General features: G+C 35.3%; 3 protein-coding genes across 7 annotated transcripts in view; 1 reads left to right on the top strand and 2 right to left on the bottom strand.

The window, feature by feature from the left end:
• The first annotated feature begins 401 nt into the window (after positions 1-401).
• LOC123307838 (protein FAM50 homolog) lies at positions 402-1,952 on the top strand. The gene is made up of 5 exons (XM_044890293.1): positions 402-698; positions 768-932; positions 1,048-1,393; positions 1,450-1,604; positions 1,656-1,952. Exons 1-5 carry the CDS (start codon positions 519-521, stop codon positions 1,872-1,874), a joined length of 1,065 nt encoding a protein of 354 aa, XP_044746228.1. The 5' UTR covers positions 402-518; the 3' UTR covers positions 1,875-1,952.
• A 427-nt stretch (positions 1,953-2,379) lies between these two features.
• LOC123307837 (probable chitinase 2) lies at positions 2,380-7,770 on the bottom strand. Its single transcript, XM_044890290.1, has 7 exons — positions 7,547-7,770; positions 5,508-5,672; positions 4,179-4,374; positions 3,976-4,072; positions 3,505-3,711; positions 2,917-3,120; positions 2,380-2,854 (listed from the first exon to the last, which is right to left on the bottom strand). The coding sequence occupies exons 1-7, from the start codon at positions 7,617-7,619 to the stop codon at positions 2,402-2,404; spliced, it is 1,395 nt and encodes a 464-aa protein (XP_044746225.1). The 5' UTR covers positions 7,620-7,770; the 3' UTR covers positions 2,380-2,401.
• Positions 7,771-11,017: 3,247 nt separating this feature from the next.
• The window catches only part of LOC123307854 (sodium/potassium/calcium exchanger Nckx30C), a 44,025-nt gene continuing 34,744 nt past the window's right edge, over positions 11,018-20,298 (bottom strand). For 4 of the 5 annotated variants that reach the window (XM_044890315.1, XM_044890316.1, XM_044890317.1 and 1 more), the window contains 3 exons: positions 17,067-17,271; positions 15,482-15,734; positions 11,018-14,104 (listed from right to left, as the gene is read on the bottom strand). In XM_044890315.1, the coding sequence (XP_044746250.1) occupies positions 13,864-14,104; positions 15,482-15,734; positions 17,067-17,271 (699 nt within the window). In that variant the 3' untranslated portion in view covers positions 11,018-13,863. The remainder of the gene's footprint in view (positions 14,105-15,481; positions 15,735-17,066; positions 17,272-20,298) is intronic. The other variant, XM_044890319.1, reaches the window with a different exon arrangement.

The following is a 20,298-nucleotide window of genomic DNA, read 5'->3' on the forward strand; positions in this document are numbered from 1 at the left end:
TATCTTCGAACTGATTCATATCATATCATATATCAATTATTTCTGGATATGATTAAGTGGTTTATAGTTTGAACATTTGATGGCAGTAATAATCAAAGAAGCAATAAAAATTTATTGCTTCAAAAAATTCAACCGTCTTTGATTATTAGTGCCATCTAATGTTCAAACACTTAATCATATCCAGAAATAATTAATATATGATATGATATGAATCAGTTCGAAGATAATTGTGTTAACTGTACATTTGTACAGATAACACATAAACAAGAGCCCATTTCATCTTTCATCTTCGGTTTCCTTCAAATTGCATCATTTCGACGATGGAAAAATTGATGCCCAAATTGCTGAAAAAGATTGAATACTCTATGAACACACCCCCACATCTGTCAAAAGTATCGAGGTTAGTTTTCATGTCAGTTTGACGTTTACTTTGAAGAACTGAATTAGTAAATAAAAACATAAATTTTGTTCCTATCAAACTATTATTAAGTTGACAAAAAGTTCTAACGACAAGAAAAATGGCACATTACAAAGGTGCAGCTAGCGAAGCTGGCAGAGCAATGCATCTCATGAAGAAAAGGGAAAAGGAAATGCAAGATTTGGAAATCAGAAAAAAGAAAATAGAGGATGATTTGAAAATAAACAATATTGAAACGAAATTTGCAGCACATTACGATGCGGTGGAACAACAACTTAAGGTAAAATCTTTTTTCGAAAGGCTTTTTCATTCTTTAATTTATCAAATTTTGCATGCATTCTGGTTTTAGAGTTCAACTATCGGTTTGGTCACCCTTGATGAAATGAAAGCAAAACAGCAGAATATACTGAAAGAACGTGAACAAAAATTAGCTCTCAAATTAGCAGAAAAAGAAAAGGAAAAGTTAAGGAAGCTCCAGGCTAAAGAAGCTGAAAGAAATGAACGGAAGAAGCAGGCAAGTAAAAACTGAATAAATCTATGTATGTGCTTAAGCTTCTTTCAGTAATTTGGAAGGCTCAAAATACAATAGGCACTATGTCAAGAAAATAAATCAGGAAACTATTTTACAGATAAAACTATTATCATTCGATTTGGAAGACGATGATGAGGACAATAAAGAAGATGATGAAGAAAGCACTGATGAAAAACACAAAGATGAAGACAAAACAGAAAAAAGGAAAGATTGGAAAGAAACAGAAGATGAAAGTAGGGCATGGAAAAAAATTCGGAAGGATCCAACAGTAGATACTAGCTTCTTACCAGATCGAGAAAGAGAAGAAGCAGAAAATAGGTTAAGAGAAGAATTGAGGCAACAGTGGGTAGAGCAACAGAAAAAACTGAAGGAAGAAGATATTGATGTAACATTCAGCTATTGGGATGGGTCAGGGCATCGAAGAACAGTGAGAGTTAAAAAAGGTGAGAATATATTTTATCCATGAACTTCCTGAGGGTACTGATCAACAATTTTTTAGGTAACTCCATTTACCAATTCCTTCAGAGAGCCTTAGAATTGTTGAGAAAAGAGTTTATGGAACTCAAAACAGTGAGAGCTGATCAACTGATGTATGTTAAAGAAGATCTGATACTTCCACATCACCAAACGTTTTATGATTTCATTGTGACAAAAGTGAGTGTCATGAAAATTGCTTAATTTTTGTATTAAAAATGATATTTTCAGGCAAGAGGGAAAAGTGGTCCTCTATTTCAATTCGATGTTCACGACGATGTGAGATTGCTGAATGATGCTTCAATAGAAAAAGAGGATTCACATGCTGGCAAAGTGTTACTCAGAAGTTGGTATGAGAGAAATAAACACATATTTCCTGCAAACAGATGGGAGCCTTACGATCCAACCAAGTCATATGAGAAATACACAATTTCAGATAAAAACAAATGATGTGTGGAATCAATTGATGCATTAGAGAAACTCATTGTGTAGACTCTGTTATTAAAATAAATAATTGAGTTGGAAGTTCTTCGGTTTATCCTTCTGTCCCACAAAGCTATGGTGCTTTAAACATGAATCTTGTATTTGTACATAATTGTAAATGTTGAATAAATATTTCAGACATCTAAGTGTTTTGATTTTCCTATTTCTAAATAATTCGGACAATCATCTTAACATGAGTGAGAATCCATGCAAAAATTATTGATCAGTATTGCTGAAACTTTTAGATTGAAATTGATTTATTATTATCAGCGTTGCCAAGGCTTCTCCACATCAGAATAAAACATTAAATTTGAAAATTAAGAAATTTTGGGTCGAAATTAGCAAGACATTAAACAGGTGGTATTTCTCCCCTCCTCTGTTATCTAGTGAATATTTATTGGTCTAGGGTAGGGTATAAAAATGGAAATTGTTATTTCCTTGGCCGAGGGTTACGTCCAATAAATATCCTCGCTAAAATAAGTAGTATCTATTTATTAAGTAAATAAAAATCTGAATATACAAATTATCACACAACCAAAACTAACATTAACAACACTAGAACTATCTTTTGTGTGTTTATCACTGTCAATTTCATTTTCTCTATCATCTGGTCGAGATTCATCTTTTTCATTCTTATCTCCCTCTTCCTCCTCAAACTCTTCTAGCGTCTCTACCACAGACTTATTTATGCTCCTCATCAGTGGGAAATTTGAATACCTGTCGTTTTCCCCACTCTTTGCACAGTCTCCCTGAAAATCATCTGTATCTATCGACCAGACCATAACGCCTGCCAATTTTTTCTGCATCGCAAATTGGATTTTTTCTCTGAGAGATCGTTGATTATCATAGGTCAGCACTTTGTTTTCGTTCACGGCGTATGGCGTATGAGATTTGCTGTCCCAGTAAGTTGTCCAACCTGCTGTTTTGTTGTTGAGTTCCAGGCAAATCTGAAAAAGAGCAATAGGATTTAATTTGTCCCTCGAAAAATATGATAAACTGATGTACATACCTCATTATATCCCATGAATCCATTTTCTCTGGTGAAAGGTCCTTGAAACCCGATGTTTGACGCTGGCATTCCTAGTTTCATCTTTTTCTTTGGATTAGTTACTACGGATTTTTCTAAGAGGAAAGTTCTTCCATAGAGTGGAAGACCCAAGACTAGTTTATTAGGTGGTGCTCCTAGTTGCAGCATATAGTTTATTGAATACTCCTAGAATAAGAATAAATGAGTGATGAAATGAAAGTTTTATTCAAAAGGAGAAAGTGTTATTGATATCTGAAATACCGCTGCAACAAAAGAGGTTCACCACTCTCAAACTGTTTTATAGCCCTCGCAAACATTGGAAGAATAAGAGCCTTCGCAATGGCAGTTTCAGGAGTGATTTTTTCAAACTTATTCTTATTTATTGGGGAGGGAAATGAAATCAGTTTTCGATATTCGAAAAAATAATTCTCTCAACCCACTGCAACCGCCCTTGGGTTTTCGAATGCTCGGATGGCTTTGGAAGTAATGAACCTTTGTGTACAATTCGCAGCGTTTTTCAACATATCACGCCCTTTCATGTGCTCCCTATTTCTGTCCCATTAACCTTACCACACTCAGCACATCGTCCGCTTTCAGCGGGGCATTCGCTCCAGTTTTCTGGTCCCAGGCACCGTGATAATCATAGCACATCATATGGATGAAATCTAGGTATGCAGATAGTCCTTCCACGTCGTAAGCCACATCAATGGTGTCCTTTCCTGCCCCAAACGCCGCAGTGAGCAATAAATTGTGCTTCTTGAATTCCGCCCTCAGCTCCTGCGACAATTAATATAACAGTAAAGAGGCGAAATTTAATATTTTCCAGTTAAGTTCGTTCAACTGCTCGTACATCAAGAGATAATCAATCATATTTTGGTGGAAGGTGATTCGTTGCAGGACTCGAATGACCAAAAGATCCTGAATATTCAAGAGAATCGTTCGAAAAACGTTTTAAATTTGTCTAATAGAGGTGTTGGGTATCAATGCAAACTTAAAAGTATATATTTCATCTGGAGTAATAATTTATTGATAAATAATCACCTTTACTAAAAGCAGGAAATTTTCTTTATCCGAAGGGTTCCCCCCACGCTTTCCTGGGAACTCCCAATCCAAATCTAAGCCGTCAAAGTTGTATTTCCTGAAAAGAAGTGATTTGCAACATCCTCATCCTAATTCGTCTGGTAGTTAGTGAAAATAATCAGAGAATCTTCAATCGTTCATTTCGTTAATGAAATACCTCTTACTTGACAAAAAGCAGGGCGTTCTTCACGAATCTTCTCCTTCGTTTTTCATCGCTGACCAATCTTGAGTAATTCGTTGATCCTTCGTTCCAACCACCAATGGCTACAGTAACTTTGACATGTGGATAAGCAGTCCTCAGATTGGTTATTCTCTGGAATCCTCCTTTACCATAATCTTCGGTCAAGTCTTGCCAAGGATCTACATATGAAAAGGAAAATATAAGGGTATATCTTCAGCTTCAGTAGTTCTTTCACGATATTTTTTTGTATCATGGAAAAAAAACTTGAACATTCTGTCTACCAGCTCCAGCTCGCATATAATCAAAAGTTTCCCTAAATGATTCATGCCAACAACTTTCTGAAAGACGTCAACAATCATCAAATAAAAATATGAGAACGAACTGTTTCATGCCAATGAGTATGTGAAAGTCCGACACTATATTTCGACAAGGAATATCCCCTTGAATTTTATCACAACTATTCATTCACACCCTGTATATCTATCCTTACTTTTTCACCTTTTTAGGATAGGTTTAAAACACTAGGTACCTTCATATATCTCTGCTACATTTGATTGAAAATGTTTGTCGTCAACCTTGAAACTTGTTTTATTTCACGAAAGATATAGGTACGCATTCCTCGAATTATACGTATTCAAAATTGTTATAAGCAACGTTTACACAAATACTCGAATTTTTGAACTATCATATCACTACTATCAGTACTATCTGTTCATTGGCATGAATATTTCGAATTTCATTTCAATGAATAGGAACTTGCAAATAGAAGGTTGAAATAAAAAAACCTCTTCTTAAGAGCTAAACAAGACGACCATGACAATCTGATGGCCTTTACTTCATTCTTTTTATTATTCCAATGTTGTTTGTCTTGTCATCGATGTTTATCTGTTTTCTCCTCTTGGAATAGGAATCCGACAGATAAATTAGGATGCATCTGACCCAAAGTGAATTAACCTATATCATCAATAATAAAACCAAAATTTATATTCACACTTCTCGAGAGTAATTATATACTACCACCTAAGGAAATATTCTTGAAAAGTTTAATTATAGAAAAACTTCGGTTTGCCAAATGATAAACATATCAGTTTTTCTATTTTTTTAAGGAACCTGATATTTGGCTATTTTATTATGATAATAATACAACGATTATAATATCTTCCTGAAAAAATTTCCTCCCAGGATTTCACCCATCTTTCATGTCATACGTTATATGCTATAAGAATATAATCATTTTCCTAATTACGAACCTGCCAAATGCACCATGCGGTATGATGTGGGGTCTCTATAGACGCAATAATTTATTGCTCACCTAAGGGTTTTGGGCTGTCCTCGAGTATATCCAATCCCACAAAGGAGTAAATGATGTGGGTGCATAAGCTGGGGTCTAGGTGCTCTATCGTGAAGGAACCTCTGTCTGGTCTGTAAACTGACCATGTGCCTAAATAGCAGACGACTAGTTTGTTGTGCGAAGGGCCTGTGAAAATAACGGATGCTATTATTGAAAAATGCCGAGGAAATTTGAGGAAAATCATCCATTCTGATGATAACATTCGAATTATTGGTGGATAAATGCGTAAATTCGAAATATTTAGTGAATCTCAATTCGAAAAAGGCCTTAACTAATTCATTATTCACACTCGTAATTTTTACGATCAATTGTTTTTTCAATTAAGAAAAATATGTAAAATCATAGTCATCAATTTTTTATTTAATTCAAAAATGTTTATGGCGATATTTACACATATAACCCTGAAAATAGAGATTTTGAAAAATATTCAATGGCATTTAGCTTAGTTTCAACCTTTCTCGTGATAATTTCAATTTATTTTTCAGTTCGCAACTAAGCTATAGCTAAAAATGAAATTTCAGTTTTTGCAGTGTCACACATTGTTACATTAATCATTTTGAGAACCAACAGCCAATGCTTTTCTAAATTGAAAAAAATGACCCAAATTTGGAAACTGTATAATATGTCTGACGATGTATCATATGTACCATTTTGCCTATTTTATTACCATTCATATCGTTCCATGAAAATACTATTTTCAGAAAAAGCAGGATAAGTGTAGAAATATTTCTTGTCGTTCTGAAGATATTGGCATTTTGGGCGCCTTGATGGATCACCCTGTACTTTTCATAATGATGCTCGAAATCAATTTCATTGCTCTATGAAAACAATATCTATCTATTTCAATGATAATGACCTACTATATGAACAAAGATCATTTGAAAAAATTTCAACCAGGAAATTTTGCATCGCTTGGTCATTTTATATCAAATCTTGACCCACTTCGATAAAAAGTCCTTTCCTACCAGTCGCTCTTCTTCGAGAGAAAAGCGACAGCGAACAATATCGACGAAAAGCTAATGGAACCAGTTGTCACCTACGCACTCATACTCTACTTCGTGGAATCTTTTAATTTAACACCGCGTCATGAGATGAAGTTGAACAAGTTTACGGAGGACCTTATGGTCACTCGAAAGAGGTATTTATTATACAATTTTAGGTTGTTCTGGTAACTTTCCACGTTGCGGATGGCAAAAATTCAGAAAAATGTTTGGTTTTGAATGTATGGAAATACTTTTCCTTGGTTGTTGAGATTTTTAATCGGGTTTTAATGGGAGTATTACTTACGTAGACTTCGACCAACTATAGATTAGAATATATCGAAGTAACACGTTTATTTTCGGCCACTATTGGAATTACATAATGGTAAATAATTTAGTCGAAGTGTGAGAATCCAACACGAGCTTACTCGTGCATTGGAATGGAAAAAAACCTTCGAATCATGTTCCCATTTACCCACATTTTCTATTTGAACACTTGAGGTGGCACTTTTGAAGCTAAAAAGATAAAGTGTTGAGAAGTTGAATCCTTAAAAGAATAAATCTATTTATAAAGGATTACATTCGTCCTGTATTCTTTTCTTAGAGATGAAAAATTTGAATTTATAAGCTCGAAAATAAATTTCTGCAAGTAATGAATCAATATGGAAAATTTGCAACTGAAGAAAATGACTGACAATGAAGGAGCGCAGCAGCAGAGATCTCTCTCTCACACAAACAGTCAAAATATCTTTGAAATATGATACTTCAGTGCGTATTCTTCCATCCATTCGCTAAATTACTTCTTTAAAGGTCAATATGGTTCTTCCACCTGTTGCAGATTGCCCAACTTTCTAACAACCTCGCAATACCTCTCACCTTTAAAAAAATCGCTCGGAAAAAAAACGGAAACATCTAACACCTTCGCGAAAATCACATCTAGATCTACGATAACTCGCAATTCTTCTGCATTAGCGCAGAACGGACCGCTACAGCGGTTACCAGAAGTAGGGCACAACTTACCAGAGGCACTTTGGGCCATACGGCTCTCCAAGGAGAAGATCACCACGGACCACAGGAACACAAAAAGGTTCATTTTCACGGGAGACTTTGTCCAACGACCAGGAATATGTCACATATTTCACTTTTGGTTAGGTAACGTATTTGTTATACTTGCGGCGATCTTCTGGTGCTTGGAAAGGTGCTACTCGAGAGCGATGGGGGTATTCTGAGCAATATGCCTTTCACTTTACCGCACCTTGATAGTGGAGAAGTTACAACGAAGTCTGTAACCGATGATCTTGGTGAAAACGTGACGGTTTTTTGAATTCGAATTTCCCGCCATGTCAACGGTTGGGAAAAGGAGCGAAAAAAACCAAAAAAACCTAGTGGTCTTTCAGCGTTGTGTAGTAGATTCCTGATGACATGCCTCTTTGACATGAGTTCTCTATTTTCAAATATCACCGATAATCATTAATCTTTCTCTCATTGATTTATAAAATAGATATAGTGTAATTTTCCATTAACAATTGGATATGAGTTATTTTTGCTAGAGTTCTTAAACGATGGCAGGAATTCTTCAAGTCCTAACAACTCAAATTTTTGCACGAAATTCACTGTTACAGCTAAGTTTTCACCATTTTTGTAGAGCATTATAACAATTTCGATGTGTTGTTGATGTATTCATTGTATCGTGGTTGTATATTCTTACTCTGTAAAAGCATAGTGTTTTAGCTGTCATCTATGGAAAAAATGATAAATCACTGGGTAGCGGACTCTTCGAAGTTTTGACCTTTTATTTAAGACAACAGATCCAGGACTATATCCATAATAACTTTTTGAATTAAGTTTCTACTATCTTCATTTCGATTTCAATTTTTCCTTTCTTCGAAAGCACCAGTTACAGTAAGCTGACCGTATCCTAGGTGAAAAGACAACCTGTAGCACATCTTCATAATCAAGCTGATGGATCTCGATGTAATCACATCATATCAAGTCAACGGATAACGGATGCCATTTATTAGTGTTTGGTGAATAAATAATGGCATGGCTTTACGTCATAAATAGTGCATCATCATGCATCAATATTAACGCCCTTTCTTGCATGGAAAATATGGGAGAGGGTTTACGACTTCCTGTAACCTTATTAGGAAGACGTTCGGTAATGAAATTGAGTTATCCTGATGGTCATTTATCCACACTTTTATTTGTCAAAATTCCTCCTTCATCGAGAAGATATGGAACCTAGATGAATTCTTAACGTTCCTATTAATTTCAATGGTTTCAAGAAAAAAACAAGTCGATATGAAAGGATTCAAATTGGCACTTCCTTTGATCCTGATTGGTTGGTTTCAATGCCTAATGATTAAGCTGGTCACTAGGGAATCCCTTGTCAGAAAGGGAACACAAACTGGCCCAGAACCTTTCTGTAGTACAGAAAAATGCTGCACATATTTTTACTCAATTCTATTCATGAATGATCTATTCGGTGGCCAAACAATGACAATCGGAAATTGTATGTACACCACCACAGTCGTAATTCACTCGCAAATATTTTCAACAATGGCTCTGGCTCGTATCTCGTAATCCTATCCGACAAACATCAACAAAAGCAATCAATCCTTCAACCCCCACGTCTGTGCTTGCCAGAGAATACATCGCCGCACAGAATAACTACTCCCATTTTGGGCAACGTTTCGATCTTTTAGGTGATTAATTTGAACATGTCCAATGGAATGGGGACTGTGTATGTCATCCTGTATTTTATTTTGGTGAAACGCCCTTCGAAAATGCGCTAAATCAAACCGCGAAAGTGGAAAAAAGAGATAATGGTAAATGATAAGTTTGATTTAGACAGTAATTCTCTCCTAGCAGTTGGGAGATACTCTCTGTCTCGAACAACTGACACATACCTATGGCCTCACAAACATCTTGGTGCACTCCAAACAAAATTGTCACACGACCCTCTTATAAATGAACCAGTTTTTGAGCTGGCAACAATCCCTTCATAACGAATATCAAGATTATAATCAGAATGCTTGGATTATCACACACCGATAGATCAATAAAAAGGGAACATTATAACGTTCCAATTTATCACAAGAACTTTCATTCATATATTAGGATCTCAGTCAAAATGCCATCTTCACATCTTCGTTTGTATCTACTCGAACAAACAAAGAATACTTAATGTCAGATTGTCTTCCACAATAAGAAGGATTAGATGGGACTCCAAAATGAAGGCTGGGTACCATCAATCCTCAAGAGTGTGAAGATTTTATGACTGCAATACATATTTCATTGACCTTCGGTGATTACCTAAAATGATTGAACTGATCATTTAGTATCAGTATTTTGATCATTTGAAATTGATAAAGGAAGAAAATATTTTCAAAATTTCCTAGAATCTTGGCCTTCCCAGAGATTTCGAATAAAAATCATGAAATATTGTATGAGGTGAATGACATCTCTAGAGATGATTGATGATAGTTAAAGATTTGTGGTAGTTCTACTGGAAATATACCTACCACTTTCATATTTTCAATCGATAGCTGCTTGGGGGTGTGAAATGAAATGCATTTTAATATACATATTATATTGTCGGCAAAAAGTAACTCACCATCTCAATGGCATTTTGATATCATATTTCTCTAATGATAAAAATTCTCTAGCAATAACAATCTACATGATATACCATTAACAATCGTAATCTCCAAAATGTTCTCAATTTCATCTGTACTTACTCTTATTTGGTTGTGTCTTTACATTAATTAACAAGTGTAAAATTTTCGTATATTGATTAATATCTTCAATACAAGCTTCATAAGCTTTGAAATAAGTCCAGGACTTCCCCATAGAAATCTCGCAGGAAAATGAGTTATTCTTCAGTTACGCGGAGTGTTCTACATGAAAAATGTCACTTATGGGTTCTCAAATTTCTTCTTGAAATTGAGAAATCCAATCGATTTGAGGTCAGAAGAGTATTTCAACAACTTTTCGCATAGAACACTCCGAATTAATTAAATAGGTATATAGAAAAGGCTAAGATATAATCAACTAGTGTGTTTTCATTAACATTCTCGCAAATATACGTGCTAGTTTTTATACACCGTGAATCAAAACTTCTTCTCACTACAGCAAAAAATCACCCGATTTAGTTTTTCTGACGATGAAGCTTTGGTTTCAATTCACCAAGCTAGAATTCTAAGAATTCCTACGTTTGCAGTATATCGATATGTTATTTCAATGAATGTTTTGAGTCCCAATTCTCAGTTTCAGTTTATTTTGGTTCACGATATATGTTAAAGAGTCACCGCAAGAGTATATTCTAAATTCTTAAAGAGTACTTTCTACTCTATATGATAGTAAATAGCTTTATATAATTCATCATATTGGATATATATTCACGTCAAATCTTCATCGTTATCCTTTAGTCAAATCTAAATTTGTCCACTTGCTTTCTTTCCTTTTGGGGCAGTGTCTCAAACCTTCAATCGATAATATTTGATGTGAATATATTCCTCTATTCATGATTTTCAGTTGATTTTTCACCTCAGAAATTGATGAGGAAGAAAGGAAATTTTTATATTATCTAAAGCATAGTTATCTCATCATTATTCACAGGCTTGAATATCAAACCTTCAGAAAAATTACGAAGTTGCATCAGAACTAGAGAAAGCACATAATTCTCAAATCAATGAAGAAATTATGCTTGAAACAATATTTGTTTCTACTATTTACAAATTTTTTTAGCTTTCTACATGAAATTTTATGTTATTAACACAGATAAACCGAGTTGACTCAAATAACGCACCATTTAAAACGAAAGATATGTGCAAATTTTTGATGAAATCAAGGATATGATATTGACATCGAGAATTTGAGTTTTCCGGAAAATGCTAAAGCTGACCGTGATATGATTTTCTACAGTTGAAATGGTCCTCCACCATTATTTTCCTGAATATATTTTTTTTTTGAGCACGAGTTTCAACAGGACCGGATTTTGTCCAATGATTCAAGCCTGATATTATAGATTGAAGAGAATATCTTCATTCTAAAAAAAATATGTGGATGATATGATGTCGCAAAGAAGTTCCGGATGTTGAGCTGGACAATTCAGCGAAAAAATAATTTATCATGGTTCATCTACTGATTAAACCTGTTAAGGCATGCATGAGAGGAAATCTTATATACTCAGGAAAATTTTCAAAGACGTGTTTGAAGTCGATAGCGTAAAAACATCCTAAAAGTAGTAAAGGATAATTATCTATTAGTATCACAAAGGTAACGCAAAAAAACTGTAGGCACTTACAACAAAGACCGACTAAAACGCTAGTGCCCAAAAATTTATTTACAGTAACTTCTATGCCTTTATCCTCGTACAATTATATACTGTATGTAAACCTTATTTTCTACACTTTTATCTACAGGATAGATATGTATATTTCACTATTATTCTATCTAGAGTGCAACATATTCATCGGGAAGTTTTCATATAAACCTAAGAAATTGGCCGTTGATTATATTTCTCGTTTTGAAATTCAATTCAATAAGCGTATATTTTTGAAGAAACACATAACTTCTACAGGCACACATGACATTGGGATTAACATCGAATTTCATTGGGTTTCCTATATTGATTGGAAGACAATGACCTCCTTCACTTGACTCAAAACGCGGATTTAACACATTGAAAATAAGCTCAATAATGAATGAGTTTTTCCAGTCGCCATCATTGATTTTAAAATTTACTCCCACGTGTTAGGACGGATGACAAAACAATAAAATATATATCAACATCAACAACAACAGTGCATCTAATGAAGCATGATTGGCAGGAAAAACCAGTCTTTCACTAAATACCTACTGCCTTAAGCATTAAACACTAGAAGCTACATTTCTTATCCATCATCTTCTGACTTCATAATGTCAAATAATTTCATTTTGATGAACCCTGCAACAAAAACCGAGTAAGCTCCCAACTAGCGATGAAATCAGTGAACCAATTGAAAAATGATGTGATTGTCAGGAAAATGAAATGCTCTAGCAGGTTGAACCATTTCAATTTTGGACTCTAAGCTTATTATTCACTCGAAATATTTGAAATAAATCCGGATATTAGTGTCAAATCCCCGATGAGCTTGCTAGTAGCCATTTCTTGATTTGTATGAACCGTGTGAGCTCTTAATGGCGTCAAATGCAGGAAGTGCATCTTCCAAATACGGCAAAATTTACAACACTCAGGCTTAAACCACCCAACATCAAATAACGAACAGTGTTTTTATTGATTCCAGCAACAGCCAATTTCCCAACTCATCTCAAAATGAAATCTTATTATTTTACTCCTCTCGTCTACAAAAAATCCTAGAAATTATTTCAACGAAAAATATCCAAAAGTCTGACTACTTCGTTTTACGTTTCCTGAATATATTAATGGTGAAACCTTTGGGTTTCGGTAAAAAACGGTTTTTCAATGTTCTCATCCTCTATGATCTATACATTATTGCTATATATGATTTGGGCAATGCTCTAACAACTAGTCCTCATGAAATCAATTTTGGAAGTCGATATTTTTGTGCCATGCAACATTACATCTCAGATATTTGCTAGTGGTCGCTTCTGTATTCTGATTATATGTATTTTAAACTGCTGAATTTCGAAACTCAACAGCGCTCAACTTGTTCGAAAAAGCGTGGTTAGTTTGTTTATTATCCCATTTCTCCTTCTCTCATCTTAGTTTTTATGTTATCCTAAAAATCTGCAAATATTTGTGAAATATTATAATTCCATAGCAGATTATTGTTTTACTTCATCTATCGATTCATCTGTAAAAAGTAACAATGGATTTCCGATAGAAATGACCTTTGATGAACTGGGAACTTTTGTAGAAGATGCCATTTCGTTTAGACACAGTGTGTGCAAGTTTTCCCTGGCCAAACTTCCGAGAGTGATTCTACAGGCAGTTTCAAACCAAAAAGTTCCTTTTATCATGGTTAAATTGTCTTTTGTGGTTATATTTTGTAACATCTCACAATTTTTCCACATGGCATAACTTGTAAACAAACATGCCTTGCTCAGGGTGAAAAATTCTACAGAAACTTTTTCGTTGCAAATTGCTTGTGAAATAAGTCTGTGAAATTTGGCCAGAAATAACTCGCACACCCTGTATATTTCCTTACGATCCTTCTCAGCTGATTTTTGCACTTTTCTGATGATATTTTCCCGTACTCTGTTTGGTCGTTTCTATCGAAAGGTTCAAAATATATCCTATTGAAAGTTCCCTTTACCAACATAACATCAACTATGTAAAACCTTTGTTACAGGTGACAACACTAGGTCTTTTACACCGGACATGTCAAGTGTTCGTATTCAAACATTAGAGACACCGCTACGAAAACGAAATAAAGCAAAAACATGGTGAAACCAAGCCCTCGGTTCATCTTCCAGCGGAAACACGCTATCGAGATGATCACGAAGATCAGCATCATGAACAGGATGGTTATGGAACAGACCATCCCCACCGAGTTCACTTCCACAGGCTTGCCGTAGATGATGGCGAATAGCAGCCAAGGCACTGGTAATCTGTACATAAACAATAATAGTAAATTATTCAACGAGCATATTATGATGGCTAAAATAGCCATAATATGCGGATAGAATACTGTACTTGTTTCACCTTTTAAAAAAAAATTTCTAAAATATCTCATATTTCATTAATGACTCATAAATCACAAGTGATTAATGAGTGTTGGATAGAAAATCGGTGAATAACGTTTCATTAATCACTAGTAGATTGAAATGAATCAGTCTCATTTTTTCACAAAAAACTATATTTGGAGTGTGATCTATCGCTAACTGATGACATTTCATTAGTTAGCTTTATCAGAATTGTAAGTTTTGAAAAAAGAACGACAGTTTTTGCAGAATCCGCAGAAATTTTGCGTCAATTTTTAATTTCGGGCACTATTGAAGATAATTAATGAGGAAATTATACGATATCATAGCTAGAGTTGGTACCACTGAGATTTATCTATCAACAATCGGGATCACCTTAATCTTATTGCAGGTTTGTGTAGAGTAATGACGTTCTCACTGCGTTTGATAGAGAATAGAGATTTAACCGAAAAACTATCTTTTTTGGGAAGTATCATTTGGAATCTTGGAAGCGATAGTAATTTCCCTTGAAGAAACAGATACCATTTCAGTTGGTAGTAATGAATGAAATTCTCGTACTTATGTGATGAAATATGCATTGAATTTAATAATCTCCTGTTCCTTAATCTGAAGTTGGTTCTATATATCAAGACTGTCATTAGTAGTCTGCTAGCAGTAATGAAAACAAACCATTAAACTGAATCAGGCGTACTTATGAATTTATGTTCTACCCAAACCTTGTAAGGAAATGAGTCTTATGCAGTTTTTATTGTTAACCATTTTTGAGATGAAATAGGACAAAACATGAAGTATACCCGAACAAACGAGTTGGACATAAAAAGTTACTCTGAAATATTAATTCAAAAATATACAATTTGAAGCAACGTTGGGGTATTCAAATCATATCTTTCAATGACGTTCTACGTCAGCAAAATGAAATTACTATTTTATACATGTACACGTTGGAAATGAAAATTTCAACTTTGGTTCGCTTTTTATACCCAGTAGGGGTGGAAATTATTTAACCAAATTTAGTGTCAATGGTCCAGAAATAAGAGCTGATTTTCTATTGCTTTCTATATATTCTTTTTTACTTTTCCTCACTTCATATCAACTTTGTTATATGTTGAACTTTTATCAACCTTGAGAACGCAGATGACATTCAATGATTGAATATACGGTGAACCATGTTAGGTCAAAATTTTCCTTCTCTTTCTGTGTATCACTCAAACTAGAGAAAAGACATCCATGTACTTATTATGCGAAAAAATACGAGTGAAAAGCATTTCAACATCTTCTACTCACCCGACAGTAACGTCGAAAATGTTGCTGCCTACTGAAGATGATACAGCCATGTCTCCGAAACCCTTTCGGGCCACGATGACAGAAGTTATGAGGTCCGGAATCGATGTGCCAGCTGCAAGGAAGGTGAGGCCCATCACTTCTGGTGGTATCTCGATCGTATGGCCCACCATGTTGGCCCACCACACCATCAAGTACGAGTAAGCGGCTATCCATACTATGCTCCCGATGAACGTCACCGGAAACCACTTTTTCCCTGTAAAAACAGCTGTTTCTCAGGAATTTACTATAGACCTCGCAAAATAGGAGAACATCCCTAAGTGGTAAATTGTTTTTTTGTCCCTAGGTTTGGGTATTTCATATTCTTTTTAGAACCTCATATCAAGTGACCTACATAATAGAGAATTTAGTTAATAACAGAGCAGGAACTGGTAGCAGGAGTTTTGGCAGCTGGAGCCTAAGTTACTATTCGACATTACTGACCACTCTGCGGGAAAAAATTAAAGTGAAAAGACGAGGAAAGCTATACAAAGGTGTTTTGTTTTTGCAGGGCAACGCCCCTGCACACAAATCTCATGTTGCAATGCAATAAATTCGTGATTTACGGTTTGAATTACTAGAACACCCCCCTTATTCACCAGATTTGGCTTCATCCGATTATCATCTCTTTTCCCAATTGAAAAAAAGTTTAAAAGGTTGTAAATTGTCTTCCAACGAAGAGGTAATAAAAACTGTGGAGTTTTGGTTTGCAGAGCAAGAAGGAGCATTTTTTTTGAAAGGTCTAGAGACGTTGCAGGTTCGCTGTAATAAATGTATCCAATTAAGAGGAGAATATGTTGAGTAATAAAATATTTTGACATTGAAATTTTGTTCGGTTCTATAGTAGGCTAAGAATTTTTCAATGTATCTTCGTAAATGGTCATCTGCTTTGTTCTATAAGTAGCTGAGCGGTGTGCCTTAATGATGTTGAAACAGTTCAGTACCATGATGAATTGTTGGATTTCGAAATTTTCGGAAAAATAAATAATAAAAATGCAGTTTCAATTAGAGTTTCATAATGAAATATCTTTGCTCAACATAGGAGACAATATCTCTGCATCAACTCCGGGATGTTGTATTACAAAAAGGTCGATATGGCATAGAATTCAGAGAACGTCTCTAGGGTCTAGGGTCGTAAAGCCTCCGGTAATACCAAATCGATGAAATCAGTTAGGTAATGGCTGCAGCGCCTGTAATTTGGCGAGTTGTCGATGTCAGTTCTGCATTTTTATCGGCTCCACGGGAAACTGCGGGAGTTCGCAGAAACCCATTAGTTTCCTGGGTTTACCGCGGTCAGCGTGGTCCAAATCCTATTTGGCAGAGGGAAGACAATTTTCGAAGTGTTCGACCTGAGTGTTTCGTCGGAATTTCATCTAGAACATTCACGCAGACTCTGAACGATTTGTTGATTACTTATCGTAGAAAATAGCGTCGTCAGAAAGCTGTGGGAAAGGCGGCAAAGCGGACCATATACTGGGTGAGAATATGGACGCTAATATGGGGTTTATGATCAATCACCCTGTACCCTAGAACAATGGAAACTACTCACCTCTAGGAGATCTTGTGTCTGGCAAAGTGAGCCATAGCGGGAAGACAATAGGTGCAAGTATGACGTAGGTGATTCTCTTTCTAGCTCCCGATGGCCATCCCATATCCATGGCTTCCGGAGGTTCTTCCTCGGGCTCCCCAACCTGGAGACAAACCACAGCCTGAGAGGTCAAGGACTTGCGAGCTCGGACAGACGACATACGTCTCTGAGAAGGATGAAAAACAAAATGAATTCGAATTTCTGCGAACTGACCAGATTTATATACGATCTAGGCTACGATTCACGGCTCAGAAAACCACTTGGTGCGAATGAAATTCAATTTACGGTTGCATTTTTTTTCGTTACTAACACTCACACATAGAGCTTACCAATTGGTACTCTCTTCATTTTCGAAAGTCGAAAGAGGTAGCTGTTGCAAACTCCACACACTATTTTCCCTATATTTCGCACATGTATAAAATAAAATCCAAACTTTTCTTCGGGTTATCCATCCTCCAAACAAAGAGAATGAGCAAGAACATGCAACTTAAGTAATGTAGGTATTCAAAATTTGGCCTTTTGAATTTAGCCCCATATACCAGAATCTCCCTTAGTTCATTTGGTGGCAAAAAATCTAGATTATCTGAGTTTCATAAAACAGTACAGGAATTGAGTTTAATTTCAGAAGAGGTATCTTTTTCGAGAATCAACAAAGTATACGATTTAAGATTTTAAAGAGGAAACAACACTTTAGTGTTCTGTGCACCTCTTATGTAAACATCTTCTTTAGAAGATGTTTACATAAGATGTGCACAGAAAAATTAGTCTCCTTGTAAGTATATCATCTTGAAACCTTCGAGGTGACATAAAATTTTTATTTTCTTCATAAAAAATGAAAAGACATTCAGTATAGTTTGTATACCTCGTTTTATTTCCATGAAAAGCATCCGTTGTATCGCAGAATATAGCTTACAGCAAAATTGAACCATAAAAAACGGTCATATGACATGTAAAGTGTCTTATAATAGGTAATTCTTGAAAAAGCTAGGTCGACACACATAAAATACTACCATTATTCGATTTCAGAGGGCAAGAGTTTGATTGAGTAAAAAAAGAATAGGATAAACACAATTCCAAATATCCAGTTTTTTCTGATGGAACACATCGACAGGGTGAGTCTTTGACTCGTACAAATATTTTAACAGTAGATTCTTGAGGTGAAAAGAAACACTTTTTTTCTATACAATTTTTTCCGATTCGGTGCTGAAGAAAAGATATAGCCATTTTAAAATTTCATAATGACCTGTGCCACCTCTGGTAAAAACAAAATTACCTTCAGAATAACTAGCTAAATCTGTGACACTACACATCTGTGGATCTTTTAAACAGAGTTGTATTCAGTTAAAGCACCCAATTTTTCAAATTTCACATATACTTTTTAATTTTTGAACATCAAAAAACTCGAAAACGGCGCATTATACGAGAAAATATGAGGAATATTTTTTTTTTTACGAAACATTCAAATATTCATTAGAAAGCGTTCAGCTTAGGTCCAAGAGTCGGGTTCTTTGAATTGTTGGTATTTTTATTGTACGTAATGGTCATAATGAGAAAACTGGAAGACGTGGGTGATATCTTGAGTTCGAAAAAGATTCAACAAATAAATGAAAAACTATATTCCGAAATTCATTTCATTCGATGAAACCGTTCGTGAGGTAGAACTACAAATAAAAATTTTTTTATGGTTTTTTAACAGCCTGTATCTTCTAAACCGAGCCGATACGAAAAAAATGGTAGAGGAAAAAAGTGCTTCTTTTGACCCCAAGAATCTACTGTTGAAATAGTTATACGAGTCAAAGACTCACCCAGTATAACACATATTCCAGCTAACTTAACGAAAGTCACTAATCTATAAATTAAACGTGATCCCTATATGAATTGTTCAGCAGTATAGTTGAGAAACTTGAAAATCGAATTCAGTAGTAACCAGCCAGTAGGAAGATTATAAAACTTTTTATACACGCAAACTCAGGGCCTCTCAGCATCGATCATAATAATGCCAGGGTATTTTCGCCATCAAAATCGCTTAGCGTTTTCCCAAATAGAAATGATGAATCTACATCCGTTCCTCCGCTCCCGTTTATAATCCCCCAAGAAGTAAAATATGCATCACCAAAAACCCCGATCTCGCCAGAAATATAATCCTTTTCCGTTTCCTCTGACGCCCAACAGGAAAACTCAAATTTTCAGATGCGACGAGGTGGCAACTGAACGCTGGAACGGAAGCAAAACTCTAATCAATCACCGGAGAGAGTTCCTGCGAAAAGAGAATCCGAGAAGATGGAATTTCATCCCGGGAAAATGGACCGCATCTCTCACATTTTTTATCTGCGAGGTGAGACGAGTTCTCCGGGGGTATTATCGGTTGAGAAATCATGGCGGCCTTGAGGAGGCTGATTGGGAAATGTAATTGGAAACGGGGAAAATCTGGCGAGACAGGGGGGAAATTTACAGTATTGGTGCATCTGTTCGAAGTACGCAGTTGAGTTATATGTTTCCTGTTCGACTGAAACCAATGGATTTGGTCGACCTGAAGCGATTCAAATCGGAAAATGTCTACGTTTCTCGAGATAGTATTCTTTTATTTCTTTTCAATTTACCAATTTTCATTGGGATGTTCCTTGTTGGGGGTTTTTCCATTGTAGAAGTTAATTTCAGAAAAATCGTCGGAATATATTTTCTTAATTTCAATAAATTCCACTTCGAATTCATTATTTTCTTTTTACAATATAATAACCATGATTATCACGTTGGAATTTCGAACAATTTCTGTTAGCGAACCCTCAAAGTCTTCACGAAAAACTCAATTGGAGCTCTAATTGGGAAATTCATTACAGAGCATGCAAAAGATCAAAAGAAATTGTGCTTGAAATTTCGTGTTTCATAAAATAAATTTCCAATATTTTTCTGCAGGAGTAACATCGCATGAATTGACAAAAATAATGAATTCCATCGAGGTAATTCGGAAATTTTCCGTTCGAAATGCGTTAGGGCAATTTATTTCATAACGGAGATGGAAAACTAACAAAGCTTGATAATTTAATCTCTTATTCATCGTCAAAAAATGAGCTCAATCGAAAGACTGAACACTGCAGCCTTTTAAAAGTTCATCAACTGAATTCAGTAGATATTTGTACATTATTTCATTCTGAAGCATAAAATTTTGTTTCATCGAAAATCATGAAGTTTTTAG

The sequence above is a fragment of the Coccinella septempunctata genome, chromosome 2 (assembly GCF_907165205.1).
Source record: "Coccinella septempunctata chromosome 2, icCocSept1.1, whole genome shotgun sequence".
Classification (NCBI taxonomy): domain Eukaryota; kingdom Metazoa; phylum Arthropoda; class Insecta; order Coleoptera; family Coccinellidae; genus Coccinella; species Coccinella septempunctata.